Source organism: Paramisgurnus dabryanus, chromosome 24 (assembly GCF_030506205.2).
Source record: "Paramisgurnus dabryanus chromosome 24, PD_genome_1.1, whole genome shotgun sequence".
Lineage (NCBI taxonomy): Eukaryota > Metazoa > Chordata > Actinopteri > Cypriniformes > Cobitidae > Paramisgurnus > Paramisgurnus dabryanus.
The window spans coordinates 14,069,495-14,087,349 of record NC_133360.1 but is presented as its reverse complement, the minus strand read 5'-3'; the positions used below and the strand labels follow the sequence as shown (position 1 = coordinate 14,087,349).

Sequence of the window (17,855 nt, the reverse complement as noted above, 5' to 3'; positions counted from 1 at the left end):
ATGCAATAATTTGCTAGTTTTGTAATAATGTTATCTAAACTTACAAGTTACCTAAACTTATTTAGAGAAATAACGCTGACCGTCACAGTGTAGCTGAATGTCAAACAAAACTTTATTTATACCCGTGTCATTAACAAATGCAACACACACTCACCTTAACGGTTTTTTTATAAATCCATTATCCTGCCCGATTAAAAGATAAACATTGCAAATAACACCAGAATTATCAAATAATTAACGTACACATATCCTAAAAATTAACCTTGTGTAACTGATACGCTGTAAAGCGGGTAAATTTTGATCATGATTTTGAATGGAAGTCAATGACGCTCTCTGCCGGTTGGGTATACCAAGATGGCGGCTCGAACTCTGTGCTGGCGTCACCTCACGCAGTTACGTCAAGCGTTCTATGCGCAATCCAGTCATTTATATAGATCAGTGGATCTAACTCAATAAAATGAAGGCAACATTTTCCAACAAATTTTTGTAAGTTTATTGAACTGATATTTTAAATAAGGACAACTTAATAATATGGATAAATATGGATTTCAATGAATGCAAAAATATTAAGTAGCATTTTAAGAAAAAGCTAATAAATTAAGTACAACGTATGTCAAAAATATGAGCATATTATACACAGACTTAATTAAAATAGGTAAATTTTAAATGAAAAATACTAGTTAATGTCATCTGATTAATTAATTAATTAATTATTTTATTTATGGTTTGTTGTTGTTCTTTTATTCAGAGTAATACTAACAGCACTATCAAAATGTTAGAGAAATGATGACAGACTTATTGTTCCTGTATTCAATGGTAGAGCATTGCATTGGCAGCATAAAAGGTCATGGGTTTGAACTCGGGGAACACATAATGAAAAAATATGTATACTTTGTAATGCACTGTAATATGCTTTGGATAAAATGCATAACAACTGAAGCTGATACCTGATTGGTTAGTGTGTCTTGTAAGTCCCAAACTATCCCAATAGACAAAATTATACTGGGTTATTTTAAACATCAGCACAGAACTGCTTTGTGAAATCTATGTGACATTTGCAAATATAAATGGTTGGGTTTAAAGATTCATATCCAAAATACACATAAGACTGGGCAAACTCCCCAACAAATATATGGATACCCCAATAAAATTAAGATAGATAAACGTAAAATAATCAAGATTGGACTGTTTAAACTTTAGAATAGTGGCAAGACCACTGCTGATATTTATTTTTTAACTTAATTCAAATTTGTGACATGTTTGGCATGAATGTTGTTATTATTAGCTTGATATAAGTATATTATCCTTATTTAAGGAAATGTTGCAAAACTGCAATCTAGTTTTAACTGATTATCTCAGTAAAATTGAACTGTGTTTGCTGCAATTTCATGACAGTGAGACACGTTGACTTACTGTTGCTTGATGCGCAATGCTTTATTTAAAATCAGTTTGTGAGAAAATCAGAAATTCAACCATTAAACACACACACAACCACAAAACATAATGCATAGAGCATAGTTTGTGATGAGTACAGTGCAGTTGTAAATTGTTGTTTAATGAGTTGTTAAAAGATGACAGTTTGGAAAGATAAAAGAAATAATAGCAAGCATTTATATCACTTTATTATGCAGAATTCATTTAGGTGGTAGTGGTACTATGTCCTTGATCCATGGAAGAAATGCAGAAATTTTCATATAAACATTATGCCGATAAGGATCGTTGCAGTTGTCGTTGAGTACAAAGGATGTAACGCCCACCGCAGTGTTGTTACAAACCAAAGGACCTCCTCCATCCCCCTGTTAAGAATGTAGACACATAATTAACAATTATCACTATTTATGGCTTCAATAAAGCATAACATAATCTGTAAATCAGATGTCAATGTTTTACGTACGTAACACGATCCTCCACTGCCATATACACACATCATCTGTGAAGCTACATAATCCTGTCCCCATCGATCAGCACAGACTCTGTTATTCATAATCTTCACGTTTGCCTCTCTGAGGGTTGGACTTAAAGGACCTCTATTAGTTATTCTTCCCCAGCCTGCAACACTGCAATCAGTGCCCACACTGATCTCCTCAGGTGTTTTTGGTATGGGAATCGTCTTGATGTTGTCGTTTAGCTGGACTTTTTCATCCAGCTGTAATCCAACAACACATTCATCTTTAGTAGACAGAAGTTAGATGAGATAGAACTACATGTGATAATATTGCAATTATGTATTGTGATGCTTGGATATCAATATTGAGTGTAGTTTTTTTTACCTCCAGAATCATCAGGTCGGCCATGAAAGGTGCGTTACTATTGGTCTTGTATTGTGGATGCTTGGTATAGTTTCTAACATTAATGCGGACATGGTTTTCCTGTCTGCTTTCTAAGTCAAGTACACCTGCCACAACTGTCAGAATCTCGCTGCTGTAGAAAGAAAGAAATCTTATTAAACAATATATTTATTTTACCTGTATCGGTTTTCTTTAGAAAGGTCTTTTCATAAAGAGTGTTTAGGGAGTGTGTTAAGTCTGGAATAGAAGTCATGGTGTCATTTATTTTTTATTTTTAACCAGGCTAAAGTCTCAAAATCGAATGATAAGATTAGGAGCATCAAAATTTGATTTCAATCTTTGACATTAGTTTATTTTCACAACATCAAATCAGTAAAAATAACTTCAGAAAAATTTATATTTCATAATTTCATGATGTTTCTGTGTTGTAGAGTAGTTTTTTATGAGAACATTTGAATATATCTGAGATTATGATTGTTATGATTGCAGCTCAGACTAAATGAAACCTTACTCATCTCTGCAGATTGCAGCAGTCATAACAAGCTGATCAGAAATGAGGAATCCTCCACAAAAATGTGTCATATTCTTCTGAACAGAAACCATGTAAGGTCTGGAGTGAGGTGTTGCTTTAGTGCCATTCACTATACACACCTTGACACTGGCTGAGAGAGAAATATCAGTCAACTTAATCAGTATGAGAAACATCTGAATAATGCATCACCAAAGACGAATCAGATATTGAGTCTTGTTAATGGAAATGTGTTACACTTTATATACAGGTGCATTTTCTGATGCAACTCTCATTTGTTAGTTATGATAAATCTGAATAAAATGGACATTTACAGAGTAAAACATGAATCTTACAAGTGAAGCTCAGGTTTGGCAGCAGAGAGCCCAACAGGAGCAGAGAGATGATGATGATCATGATGAAGATGAGATCTGACTGAGGAAACAGTGTAATATATACTGTAAGGGTGGGGTGGAGGCATCAAGTTGACGCTTCCCTTTTTTCTAAACCTATGGCATTAAAAGTAATATCTTTACATGTATGAATGATCTCACCAGATGTAGTGCTATTGTTTAAAATGCATAAATGTATGTACAGTTTAAAACTATACATTAAAAAGTGTCAGGCTACTTGAGCAATTTACTCATGCAAATTTTCTGACTCACTTGCACATTATCTGCTTTACACTAAATTGTAAAATGTTCACCTTCGTTTTTATCACAGTAATGTTTTGAGAATTAAATATTTTCCCTCTTTAAAATATTTATCCATACAATATGCACAGTATATACACATAGATGTTCGTGTGTGAAATTCCTCTTTAGATTTGTACATCCTTTTTACTAAATGGTTATTTTGGCAGTGCCCAATCATTTGATAGCTGTGTGCAGTGGTGTAGTCTACGTGATACGCAGGACTACGCCGTATACCCACTAGAAATTGTCAAGGATTTCCGTATACCCACTAAAAATAGCGCGAGGATGCGTAACAGTTTTGTGACATTTTTAAACGTTTAGTCATAATATAGATGTGAAGCACTGACCATTAGCATGCTACACTTGCTATTTTAGCGGGTTGAAATACATATTAGGCTATAAACTTCCTGCCGAACTGCGCGATCCGGTCGGCTTATGAATTTCTATGAAATCAAATTACTATAGTGACGCGAAAGTAACTGGGGAGCAGACTGGTGTGGCGCCACATGCGAGTGACAGCAAAGTACCGCGAGAGAGACTCCAGTTATCACATGGAGAAATCTGCTTTGAATCGCTCTCGCGGTACTTTGACATCACCAAGAGGTCTGCTTTGCGCCAAATGAAGTCGAACCTGCAGTGTAGCTGCTCACGCGACACTGTAAACAAACAGTCCATGAGTGAAGCAGTGCTGCAAAATAATCCATAGAGTTTACAACGCACATGTGAGTAAACAACATTTAAATCATCAGTCCAGTTTATTACTTTATCTGGAGGTAAGGCTCCAAATGCAATAAAATAAGCCCGTGATTATATCGTTTTTAGCTGCCTTCAGTTCCTCTGTATGTTTGCTTGTGCTTCACAGTGTTAAACTTCCTTTCTCTGTGTTCATTTATATTTCTACGTTCAAGATGTATATGATCTTAAACTTCTGTGAGGAAATTCATGTCTGCGTTGATGTTCAGTTCAGACTTGCAAATTAAAGATCATTTTCTTCACTTTGGTTTGGGTGTCTAATATTAGGCTACATTATGGCCTTGTAATAATAATTAAGTAAAAGCCTATTTTCATTTTTAGACAATGTTTATATTATATGCAAAAATGAGCTTTTATATCAATGAATGCAAATTAGAGTTAATTCATGGTCATCTTAAAGGTGTATTAATTAAAAACATTTACACCATTAAATTAAACATGGTAATGTTATCAATAGTTGTCAGATAATAGTTATTGAAAGAGTGAATATTTTTTTTCTCCTTCAATGCATGTGTTTGCCACGGATTGAATATTGTAAACAGTTTATTTAATTTTAATTAACAGTTGAGTAACTTTTGTCCCTGAGTTAGATGTTGATTAACACTAAACCAGTCTAAAAATCAGTCCAGTTTCCCCAGCTGTAAACCCATTGGCTCTAAAGTCTTTTTTTTTCTTAAAAAAGAGAACACATTCAGTTTATGACACTTTCAGAATGCTCTTAGTTACATGAATATCTATACGCATCTGTGAGTGTGGTGGTGCTTATGAGGTGTCGCGCTAGGACGAGTGAGCATAAGGGTGAGAGGGAAAAATCATAGTATACTCACTACAAAAATCTATACTACTCCACTGGCTGTGTGCAAGTAAAAAATTAAATTTTTAGAGGAATTTAAATAATTCTGAATAACTTGATTTCTTTTGCAAGAGATGTGTGATGTTTTGTGGAGGTTTGTGGTTGTGCATGTGTGTGTAGTTTAGACAAAATGAGCTATAGTTTCAGAAACAGTGTGTTAGCAAATAAAAAAAAGTTTATTAATTTTAGTACATTTTTTCCTAATTTACTAAGAGAGACTTGATGGTTATTAATATAAAAAATGTGAAATGTGTTAAACACACACAAGACCTGGATTAAAGGTCTGCATTCTGAGGTTTCTTTTATTCAGCTCATGAGGTTTTCATAGAGATGTTTTTCATAATTCAATTTAGGTGAGAAGAACATAAGAGAAGCTGCTGAGTTTTATCTGTTTTATTTGATGGCATATTTACACACCAAACCTTATTCAATACAGTAATGGTTTTGCATTAAATAATGTTTATCCGTGTATTTTGATTGTACTTTAAATTCCTTTGAAGATGTTTTAGTAATGGGGTTAATGGTTTACTTAAAATTACTTCAATTGGTACTAATGTTTACATCAGTAAAGTTTTTTTTAAACTTTTCACTTTAAGTTACCAATTTAAGTATTTTTTAATTAGAGAAGCTTTCACTTTTTACAAGGTAAGCTTTAACATTTAAGGTTTGAACAAATGAGTTTGTCACCTTGGCTTGTGTTCACACTTTTAATCATTTTTGTCAGCAACTGTGGTTTATTAAATTAATGATTTCTGTGTTTAGTGGTTCTGCTTTCAGCTCTCCTGGTCCGATTAGTTTAGATCAGCATAAAACAACTGTGAAATGTAAAGTTATGTATGCTGATTTCATATATATTTTCTGTCTTAATTTTTTGTTGAATCAAGTCAGATTTACAAGTCATTTAACTTATTATTATTTATCTTGACAAAAAATGAGTTGCTACAACTTACAAAATAAAGCTGGAATGACTTGACTCTAAGAATGAGTAAAATAATATACTATCAGTAACATCAAAACACAAACTTTGCTTTTTATACTTCACTATAATGAATTATAAATGCTTAGTTAAAAATTGACAACTAAATTTTTGTATTAGAAGAACAAGGTCATTAAAAATGTGGTATTGATCAAATTAACTCTATAACCAATGCATCCGTCAAACCCAAAATCTTCCTTATCAAAATCCACCACATGCTGTATGTGTTTGTTTGTCACGAATGTAGACCATGTATGGGCGGCTGTGTGGAATGGACTCCTTACAGTTATTTCCTCCTATTTTAAGACTTTTTAAACTATTTAAACGGTTATGAGAAACTGTTATTAGTGTAGTCTGATTACCTGGGGTGCAGGAGTGCAGCAGTAGCAGTGTAGTTATGAACCAAAAGATGCTCATTGTAGTCACTGTTCAGTCCAGCGATGTGTGAAGCACAGTGAAGTCGTCTTCTGATTTAATATTGAGTCAAGGGACTCAAACCAAGAAGATAAAGCTGGAAATTAATCCATGCACCAAATTCAGATCAGTTTATTTAATTTAACATTGAAAAGTGCTGATCTTCAGCGGTTGCTGATTTATCATGAAGTAACCACACTTTTGGTGATAAGACCAAACATGCATGCTTATGTCAGTGATATCCATTCGTGTCTCCTGGAAGACCACTGACCAACACTAATCTGATCCAGACATATCTGCCAGTAATGTTTAATCTTACAGATCTTTATTAACTGATCGAGTTTAAGAGTTTTTTCTGTTCTTATGTAACTGCAGTGGAGTAAAATGATACTGAAATAAGATAAGTCAAGATCTGATGAGATGTGCCTGTATGTGTCATTTATAAAAGAGATCCATAACATGTTGATTTTTTTAACTTAATTTCTTTATTTATTAAGAAAGTAATATATTACTTTTTTGCATCTTCTGTATAATAAAAAAAAAACCTTTTTATTTTTCAATCTATAATGCTGAACATGCTGCTAGTTTGGAGGTGGAAGCAAAACTTTTGTGATGTAAACAGCTCTGTTTCATGGCAGTGATGGTAAAATGTGTATTTGCTGGTAGCATTAAATCAATCATTTTTTTAGGTTAAAACTAAATTGACATTAACAAGACACTGAACACTGCTTTGGTATAAAGACCAGAATACATGCTTGGAAAAAATCTGGAAGTTCTGTTTGTGTGTGTGTTGTCTATAAACAGGGATGGATTAAGACAAAAAATCAGCCGACAATAAAAAATACAAATACACTAAATAAAATAATTAAATGAATACATATTTACAATGAGCACTGAACTTAAATAACTAGGGCGTAATATTTGAGCAAGTGCAGAACCAATTCAAATGACAACACTGTACTGAATGTTTATAAACTTCTTGTGGAGCTTTGTGTGGGATTGAAGGAAATCCTATTGCAATCGGTATTTGCCAGTCCAAACCTAAAGGTTTTTATCATGGAGCTTTTCAGCGCCACCTTTCCTTGTTGGTTTGTTCAACAGGCAAACTTCCTGATTTCAGATCAGTTTATTTAACTGCATTTAAAAGGAAGTGTTGATCATCAGCTTTTACTGATCATTAGAATGAATGTGTTAAAAAAACACATTAAAGTTGATTCTTGGACAACACATTAAATGTGTTTTACCGGAATCCACCCATCTCTGTGTTATTATTAAAACAACACAACTTGTGTTATATTTTAACACAAAATCAACACAAAGCGACACATAATGTGTTAAAAGCTTAATGCACAAAGATGTGTAAATCCTTTCTAAGAGTGTATCCTAATAGAGCTCTGTTTGATTGAGATCAGGTGTTGATGTTCACAGTGAACTTTTAGCTTAGTTTAATTAGGAAATATAACTAGTTTTAACAAACATGCCTTACTAAAAACATTACTTGTGTGCATTTTGAGGCAAAACAAAGGGCACTGATGTATTTTAAGATATGTCACTGCAAGTTGTTTTCAGTTTGGACAGCTCTAACATTTATTTTAATCTAGGACTAGTCTAATCCCTGTTTGGGAAACCACCCCTTAGTCTTGTGAAATCTCTTCACCGTGCTGACATGCTTTTATACATTGATGCTGTTTGTGGTGGTGAGCTGTGTATGATGCAGACATCCCAACCTGCAAAAAGTCATTTCAGGGAGGTATCTTGAAAACCCCTTCCACACACCCAGCCACTCCCCCCAGGAGAATAAAAGAAATAAGGACAAGAATATAACATTTAGCCAAAGAACATGACTTTACTTGTATACCGATATGGTATTAAATAACATGAACTAACCATGAGCAGGACATTTGTTACTGTATTTGTTCATTTTTGTTAACATCAATAAAAAAATACAGCTGTTCATAGTTTGTTCATGTTAGTTCGCAGTGCATTAACTAATGGTAACAATATTTGAATAATGTATTAGTAAATATTTAAATGAACATTAACAAAGATTTAAAAAATGCTTTAAAAGTGCAATTCATTAGTTCATGTTAACTAATGTAGTAAACAAATTAACCTTATTGTAGTGTTACTCAATTATTTGTAAATTATATTAAAATAAGTAGATCACTTTTTACTGTTCTTATTTATATTCCATTGCAACTTTAAACAGATCTAAGGAGTTTGTTGTTTTTATGTAGCCTTGGCACCTAAGTTAGCCGGTGTCATGAACAATTCGGTCTCCCCTAGGACCCCCGCGTGATTCCATTGGCTGGAAAAACTCCTCATGGGTAGTTTTCTTAGCGCCTTATTACAATTCCTACAAAATCGCGTTATGATTTATGTAGTTAGAACTTTGTTAAAATTACAATTGATGTCTTTTAAAAGATGTTTTATATAGTAGTAAATAAATGAGGCTATAGGTGGGAGATCTACACATTGCTTGTGTCATATTATTTAAATATTATATTCTGTACCATTTCCACTTTTTACTGTCTACTTATACAATTACTTACTCATTAATTACTTATACAAAATATAATTACTACATAGTTGAATCACACATTTAAATTATAATTTATAAGCCATGATTACTACACTTTCACTATTAAAAAAATATATTCCATAAGGTATGTACATTTTTAATTTGTAAAAATAAAAGTATGGTTTTTGTAAAGCAGATGATGACACAAACGTACTGACGTGTCTGCAACATGAATATTAGTTTATTAAATTATTTTTTGGTTAACTTTTATTTAAAAAAAATGTATGCTTCTATTTTGTACAACGTAATTAGCTTGCTAGACCGCTTACGCAGACTAATGCTGCGTCCGAAACCGCCTACTTCATACTATATAGTACGCGAAAAGCAGTAGGCGAGGCGAGTAGTATGTCCGAATAGATAGTATCTGAAAAACAGTATGCGAAAAGTACCCTGATGACCTACTACTTCCGGTTAGAGTTTGCAGTGTGCATACGATGGACGCTTTACTATCCCATGATGCCCCGGTAGAAGAGTTATCCAACGAAGAAGAAGAGGCACGTGGCTGTTTTCGCGCTGAAATGACATGACGTGATGACGACGTATGTCACGTGATGTAGCAACATGGCGGATGTAGTACGTCCGAATCTCATTCATACTAGCAGGATTCATACTATACAGTACCTACTGTTTTAACGCCAAGTAAGTAGGTACTTCATCTAATTCAGTACCTACTATACAGTATGCGGTTTCGGACGCAGCCGAGATATCGCAATCACACATTTTTGAGCAGGCATTAGTGCTAGGTACCAATCGAGGTCCTAGGGGAGACCGAATTGCCCGGCGGGACGGAATTGCTCATGACACCGGCTGTTTCTCAATTCCAAGAACGCAAAGAATGGACTTGCGTCCTCGTGGAGATCGAACTTGCCAGGTGACCTAGGAAAAACGAACTCAGAAGGTCGCAAGAACAAAGAACACACTTATGAGAATTGAGATGTGTGCGATCTTCCTGTTGGTCACCTGACCTCCGCCATTGTTTTGCGGCAATGACTTCTGGGGCGTGAAGCGATTTCAGCGCGCAAGTCTGCATTCGATGCATCCTCGATATCAAGAACACATCTGGGTACTTTTCATGCATCCTCTGTACTTGCGTTCTTGAGAATTGGAATGAACTTCGACTGTTAATGATGACGTAGAGCAAAGACACGAGAACGCAAGATCGCTGAAGAACGCATATTGAGAAACAGCCACCGGCTACAGTGGTGGGGTGCGCTGCTCTAATTTACCCGTGTAGAACGTTGCGTCGCATTAGTTCCGCTTTTGGCGCTCGCGTGTAAAATCAAAATAAAATTATACTTTTTTATTTGGTCAGCATGGGGTGGCCACAGGGGTACTCTACTGGCACATGTACTCTAGATGAGAGTTTACATACAAAGCAATTCTGTTCACCCAGAGCACAAAATATGCAGTTTACCCGGCATGATGTGTAATCCGTGCTATCACACAGGATATGTCAGCTCATACATCATCTTATCAAGAAATTTCTGTGTAAATATATATATATAAATATATGTATAAATAAACTTGATACTTTTTGACTGAATAAGGTCATGGCAAAGTTTAAAATCAATGAAGGAAACTTTGATGCTCCTAATCTCATCATTAGATTATAACTTGAGCCTGGACTTCACTGACGGGTATATTTTTTTTCTCATAAGCTTCCTATCACTTAGTTTCTAACACTGAATCAGATGGTACCAGAGTAATACTAACAACTCTATCAAATAGTCTTCATTGTTAGAGAAATGATGACAGACTTATTGTTCCTGTATAGCTCAGTGGTAGACCATTGCATTGGCAGCACAAAAGGTCATGGGTTTGAACTCGAATGACACATAATGAAAAAATATGTATACTCGTAAGTCACTTTGGATAAAAGTGTCTGCCAAATGCATAAGTGTAAATGTAATGTTATACATCTGAAGCTGATACCTGATTGGTTAGTGTGTCCTGTAAGTCCAAAACTAAGCCATACACTGAAAAAAATGCTGGGGTCAAATCGGGACGAACCCAGTCTGTTGGTTAGAATTATTTTGCTAATTATTTTTAATGCATATGAATGATCTCTAACTGTATAATTACACATTAACACAGAACTGTTTTGTGTAATCTAGGTGACATTTGCAAATGTGAACAATCTGTGTGTTTGAAGATTCATGTCTGAAGCGTACATCCAAAATATAAGACTGGGCCTGCTCCCCAGGAAGTAGGTATCCCAATAAAGATAAAAAATAAACAGGCCAGCATAAAATACTCCAGATATAAAGATATGGCTGTTTAGAATAACCACTGCTGATAGTATTTACAGTGTGGTGAGATCAACATCCAGGTTTAATATTCAGTTTTACAAGTTTGTCTCACTGACAATAAAGTGGGACTGCTGATATGCGTGTTTGGCGTGCTGTCCCGGGGTGAGGTGTCCGAGCTCGGGAAATGCCCCCTGAGTACGTCCCTTGACCGGGGAAGAAGCCCCGGGCCTGGGGCATGCCCTTAACCCGGGTTATCCCCGGTGCTGAGCTAAGTGTACATAGTGAGGCGAAGGGGTGGAGGTGGGTTTGCAATAATTCCGAAGAATGAGGGTAAGGAGCCTTGATTATTTATAGAGCTGGTGCTGGGTTGTTATGTCGTTTAGGGATTGAGAGCCAGCCGTGTTCATTGATTAGTGATTGAGAGCCAGCCGTGTTCATTGATTAGTGATTGAGAGCCAGCCGTGTTCATTGATTAGTGATTGAGAGCCAGCCGTGTTCATTGATTAGTGATTGAGAGCCAGCCGTGTTAACTGACTGAACGGCTCCTCCCAAACTTTGTTTATAAAACATAATTTGACCTAACCCTAACCTCACTGACAATAAAGTGGGACTGCTTATATGCGTGTTTGGTGTGCTGTCCCGGGGCAAGGGTTCCGAGCTCGGGGAAATACCCCCGAGTTCAGAACGTTCGTCCCTTGACAGAGGAAGGAGCCCTGGGCCTGGGGCATACCCTGACCCGGGTTATCCCCAAAGAGAGCAGGCGTTGCAGGACTGATGATCTGGGGGCAACGGTAGAAGGTGTAGGCTTTGAGAACTTTGTAAGGTTGGGTGGGAGTTTGAATGTTCAAAATATATACAGTATATGGTGTCCTTTCCTAATTTGATCCGTCTTGCTGTGTTTGGTAAAAAATGATATGGTTTTGTTGTCTATCATAGCTAGATCGGAGACTACTGGGTGTAGGTTTGGCTCAAAGGTGGCTGAAGCGGTGAATTCTGAACAATGGAGGAAACCAAAGAAGGCTAACACGAACATGGCGTCTAGGGTTCGGGCAGTATGTGCTGAGGAGTAGCCTTTGCGGAGTGTAGCTAGACATTTTGACTGTTATGTGTTAGGTAACAAGATAAATAATAATATAAATAATATAAGGTTGGATTTGGTTACTTACACACCCAACTCAGAAATCAAGAAAAACTTAAGATGAAGAAATTTACTTCCATGCCTCCAAAACACTCTTTGTTCAATATCTTAACCAAAACACATCAAAACTTTCACAGGAGATCAATCCAGGCAGTCTGTGTCCAAAATGCAATGCCAGGTGTTCCTTCCTCTCTAAGGCTAAGGTCTACATCAGGGATTCCCAAAGTGTGGTACGCGCACCCCCAGGGGTACACGAGCTGCCACCACAGGGTGCGCGGGAGGAAAAATGTAATGGTCTGGTTCTTTAAGTGGGATTTTTCCATACAATAAAGGAATAAAAACATGAACAGTAAACATTTCCTTTGTAATCGCTTTTATTTTAAATAAAAAACTTTTTTGATAGAAACGTAGAAGACAGCTGCTGTCTTTTCTACGCATTGCTCTTAGGCCATGTTTACATTAGAGCATTTGCGTTTTAAAACGGCATTTTAAAATGAAAACGATCCTCGTTTATACTGGCATTTTAAAAAGAATCTTCATCCACACTATACACCACCATAAACGCATGAAACATGACCAATCATGTAACTGGGCATGCGCATAAAAGTGTAAAATAACTTATTACTCTAATAAAAGCTAACCTGCACGTTTACGCAGCCTAGGGGTGTGCGATATTGACAAAAATTCATAGCTAGATCCTTTGCCGGCCACTACAACAGACACTATTTTTTAACCTATAAAAATGTGTTTGGGAAAGTCTTATACTGTTCTATCTACCCCCTACAACATATTAATATGATTAATAGGTTAATTTTTATTTTATAACTAAACAGAAATGTCTTTATGATTTAAAAAGAAAGCATTCAAGTGAACAGTACTAAACAGTAGCGAACTTGAAGCAAAAAATAAATTTTAGCAAATGCAAACTTCAATCAAACATAGTAAGAGGTGAAGTATTAATTTAGCCTACCAGAAATGCTTATTGCATTAATTTTTAAAAGTGTGCGAGGTCCGTGCACGTCCTCCGCTAGCAACACACAAATAGCTAAAAGCGCAACGCCTAAAAGAGCATTATATATTAATGACGATGAGTTTATTGTTTTTATTAATTTATATTCACAAAACTTATCAACAAAACATCGATTCAAATTAAGAGACAAATTATCTGAAACGAAATTCATTTTAAAGTAGCAAACAAAACTTACATTAAACTGGAAAATAATTTCTGACCCATTACAATTCTCCCTTCATATTAGCCTTTACAACGCCTATATGGCATTTAAAATTACAGTCTATCTTTCGTAAGCAAACTAAATTTAAACAAAACATAAACACTTATACTGTTCTAGCTCCCCCCTACAACATATTAATATGATTAATAGGTTAATTTTTATTTTATAACTAAACAGAAAGGTCTTTATGATTTAAAAAGAAAGCATTCAAGTGAACAGTACTGAACAGTAGCGAACTTGAAGCAAAAATAAATCAGCAAATTCAAACTTCAATCAAACATAGTAAGAGGTGAAGTATTGCTTTAGCCTTTACCAGAAATGCTTATTGAATTAATTTTTAAAAGTGTGCGAGGTCCGTGCACGTCCTCCGCTAGCAACACACAAATAGCTAAAAGCCAAGCGCCTAAACGAGCATTATATTAATGACGTTGAGTTTATTGTTTTTATTAATTTATATTCACAAAACTTATCAACAAAACATCGATTAAAATTAAGAGACAAATTATCTGAAACGAAATTCATTTTAAAGTAGCAAACAAAACTTACATTAAACTGGAAAATAATGTCTGACCCATTACAATTCTCCCTTCATATTGGCCTTTGCAACGCCTATATGGCATTTAAAATTACAGTCTATCTTTCATAAGCTAACTACATTTAAACAAAACATAAACACATTAAACCCAACAATACTCAAACATTCATATAAAACAGACATTATCTATAAGGATACATGTTAAAACTATCCGATATAGCGTTTATAATAGCTGGTTGGTAGATGTTTACTATTTTTGGCAAAACCTCCGTAACAAACCAACATTTACATGAATAAAATATTTTTTACTTTGAAAATGATGCGCTGTCACGTTAACATCAGCTGTTCGTTTACATAAGACTCCGTCTATGTTCATTTACACTCAGAGCAACGTCTGAGTTCTCAAACTAAAACGGGGTCTTCAGCGTTTGCGAACGAATCCGTTTATGAGGGTCGAAAACGGTGATGTAGTGTAGATGAAAGGCGTAAACGTAGCAAAAGTAACGCGTTTTAAAGGATAAACGCATTAATGTAAACATAGCCTTATATGCACTGCATATGCACTGCATATATATATTTTTAGCCCCCCTAAAATTCTGGCCAGGCCCCCTAAATTTTTTTTTGATTCATTAATTTGTGATCGCTTCAGTCCCCTATAAAAACTCTTTAGAAAAGGCGGCATTCTGCGTCAAGTTTCGGCTCCTCCCCTGATCTGAGTCAGCATGGATTTAGCGCGTTTTTAAATCCCCAGGGGGGCCGAGCAGAGCGAACATCAGTAGTACAAGGTGTGTGCAGAGCGGTAGGGTTGCCGCGGTGACATAATTTTCCCACCGGTTAATCGGCACGTCACAAACTCGGTGATCCCGGTTTCACCGGGTGGGAGGGGCTTATAAATGCGCATGCAGACGTGCACATTTTACTTTCACTTTTGAATTATGCAACTGTTTAAATGCAACGCTTGTGTAAGCTGCGTTAAATCGCGTATGAATTTGCGTGCAATGTGAGTGCAACAGCTGGTTTACTTAAGTGCTTGAGTCAATGTGCGCATTGCTTTATGTACAGTTGTTGTTCTGAACGCATTAGGCAGATAATTTCATGCAGCGAAACACCGGGTGATTGTGAAGTTTATCCTTTTATAAAACTTGTTTTTTGTGGAAAAACTGGATCAAAAGTGCAAATCAAGCTTTTTATGGCCATTTCACCTTATATTTGCAGTTCTTTAAAATAACTTTTTTTTATCTAATAATATAAGTAAAGTATAGATTATTAAATATGTTTGTTTCATTTAAAATATTAATATTTCAACATTTGAACTCCTTCCTTTTAAAAAGTGTATGGCACCTGTGTATTTGTCTGTGTTATGGTAGTATACATTGTATATTCCTAGTAAGTTTTTGAGGGTTCACCTACTACTGTCACGACTCACACACACAAAAGGTTAGATCCATAAGCAGTTTAATAAGGGTGATCCAAAATCATGATCCATCCAAGCAAAGGTCAATATCCATAACACAATCCAGAACATATATATATATATATATATATATATATATATATATATATATATATATATATATATATATATATATATATATAAACACAGACACAGAAGGCGATGTGACTTACAACAAGGAATCCACAACATAGACTGAACAGACAGGGCTTAAATACACAAACACTAACAAGGTGAGTGGGAACAGCTGAGTACAATGATAACAGAAGGGATTATGGGAGATGCAGTTCATGGCACATGTGACAGTGAGGGGAAGAGACATCTGGTGGCTACTCGGGGAACAACACTAAAACACCATGACAAACACAGAACACAGTGTAACACTGTGATAGTACCCCCCTCTAACGGAGTGGCTTCCAGACACTCCATACGACAACACATAAAAGTTCCGGTGGGTGGAGGAACGGAGGTGTACCTGGGGGAGGGATGGAGGGTCTAGAACCCCAGAGCAGGAGGCCAGGGCGGAGCCGGCAGAGCAGGAGGCCAGGGCGGGGCCGGCAGAGCAGGAGGCCAGGGCGGGACTGGATACCAGGGTGGTGCTGGTGGTATCAGGAACCTGGGTAGAGGGAAACAACAGAAAGAGGCCCTCAGGGCCAGGTTAGACAGGGTAGGGAGTTCAAGTTTGGCCATCTCGAACCAGGCGATGAGAGCAGGGAGCTTGGGGACAGCCATCTTGGGAAAGGCAGAGAGTTCAATACTGGCCATAGCTTTGGTGATAGGAAGTCTCTGGTGCTTCGCGGTGACCATACTAGCTGACCAATATGGCACAGAGGACTCCCTCGGCTCAGGTGATTCAGTCGGCTCCCTCGGCTCAGGTGATTCAGTCGGCTCCCTCGGCTCAGGTGATTCAGTCGGCTCCCTCGGCACAGGTGATTCAGTCGGCTCCCTCGGCACAGGTGATTCAGTCGGCTCCCTCGGCACAGGTGATTCAGTCGGCTCCCTCGGCACAGGTGATTCAGTCGGCTCCCTCGGCACAGGTGATTCAGTCGGCTCCCTCGGCACAGGTGATTCAGTCAGCTCCCTCGGCACAGGTGACTCCCTCGGCACAGGTGACTCCCTCGGCACAGGTGACTCAGAAAGCTCAGAGGACTCAGAAAGCTCAAAGGACTCAGTAGACTCACTCGGCTCAGAGGACTCAGAAGACTCACTCGGCTCAGAGGACTCAGAAGACTCCGAAGACTCACTCGGCTCAGAGGACTCAGAAGACTCACTCGGCTCAGAGGGCTCAGAAGACTCAGATGATGACTCAGATGATGACTCAGATGATGACTCAGATGATGACTCAGATGCAGGTTTCTCAGACCTGACAGGCACCACCTAGCTGGAGACCACAGAACGGGGAACCCCAGTCACCCGTACGGACACCAATGGTGTATCCACTAGGCTGGCGATTAAACGTTGGGACCTAGTCGGCAGCACAGGAGAGTTCCGCAGGGCAGTTTGATGAGGAGGAGTGGGTGTGGCAGTCATTATGTGAATCGGTTCGAGTATGGGAGCCATCTCGGCCGGCATCACAGGTGTGGCAGTATGATCCCACTGGCTACGATGCTCTAATAAATGGGTGAACCCCCAGAAATCCAAAATGTCCAGCCCGTTCATCTCCCACTGAGGTAGTGGTTCGTCCAGACAACAATTGAATAGGTCCTTTAATGTAGCGTCATTATATTTCAAGGCGCAGGACAAGGTCCAAAACTTTTGGGCCAGACAACCCACCGTTTGACCATGTTGGTGTAGGGCCTTTATGTTCTCTATCCGCTCCCTTCTCTCCCTTACAGTAGCGGGTGGACTGATCCGAATCCCCAATCCGCTGGATCTATTCATGGTGGATTCCTTCTGTCACGACTCGCACACACAAAAGGTTAGATCCATAAGCAGTTTAATAAGGGTGATCCAAAATCATGATCCATCCAAGCAAAGGTCAATATCCATAACACAATCCAGAACATACATACATACATACATATATATATATATATATATATATATATATATATATATATACAGTATTGTTCAAAATAATAGCAGTACAATGTGACTAACCAGAATAATCAAGGTTTTTAGTATATTTTTTATTGCTACATGGCAAACAAGGGATTTAGCAATCCTGTGAATCACTAAAC

The 17,855-nt window shown here is 37.2% G+C and overlaps 1 protein-coding gene across 2 annotated transcripts; it reads right to left on the bottom strand.

Moving 5' to 3' along the window:
• Window positions 1-1,423: 1,423 nt before the first annotated feature.
• Window positions 1,424-3,420, bottom strand: LOC135728268 (mast cell protease 4-like). 2 transcript variants are annotated; one of them, XM_065246431.1, is made up of 5 exons: window positions 3,153-3,420; window positions 2,800-2,946; window positions 2,271-2,421; window positions 1,895-2,146; window positions 1,424-1,796 (listed from the first exon to the last, which is right to left on the bottom strand). In XM_065246431.1, exons 1-5 carry the CDS (start codon window positions 3,275-3,277, stop codon window positions 1,635-1,637), a joined length of 837 nt encoding a protein of 278 aa, XP_065102503.1. In that variant the 5' UTR covers window positions 3,278-3,420; the 3' UTR covers window positions 1,424-1,634. The 2 variants fall into 2 exon arrangements, with proteins under 2 accessions (XP_065102503.1, XP_065102511.1); XM_065246439.1 differs by having other exon boundaries at window positions 2,800-2,950; window positions 3,153-3,382.
• Window positions 3,421-17,855: the final 14,435 nt, after the last annotated feature.

Bases quoted from the DNA above. Each gene is read 5' to 3' on its own strand.
- LOC135728268 (XM_065246431.1), bottom strand. From the start codon at position 3,277: ATGCCTCCACCCCACCCTTACAGTATATATTACACTGTTTCCTCAGTC. The intron at 2,422-2,799 runs GTAAGGTTTCAT...TTCTTTCTACAG, and splicing joins GCTGCAATCTGCAGAGATGA to CAGCGAGATTCTGACAGTTG. The intron at 1,797-1,894 runs GTACGTAAAACA...CATTCTTAACAG, and splicing joins GCAGTGGAGGATCGTGTTAC to GGGGATGGAGGAGGTCCTTT.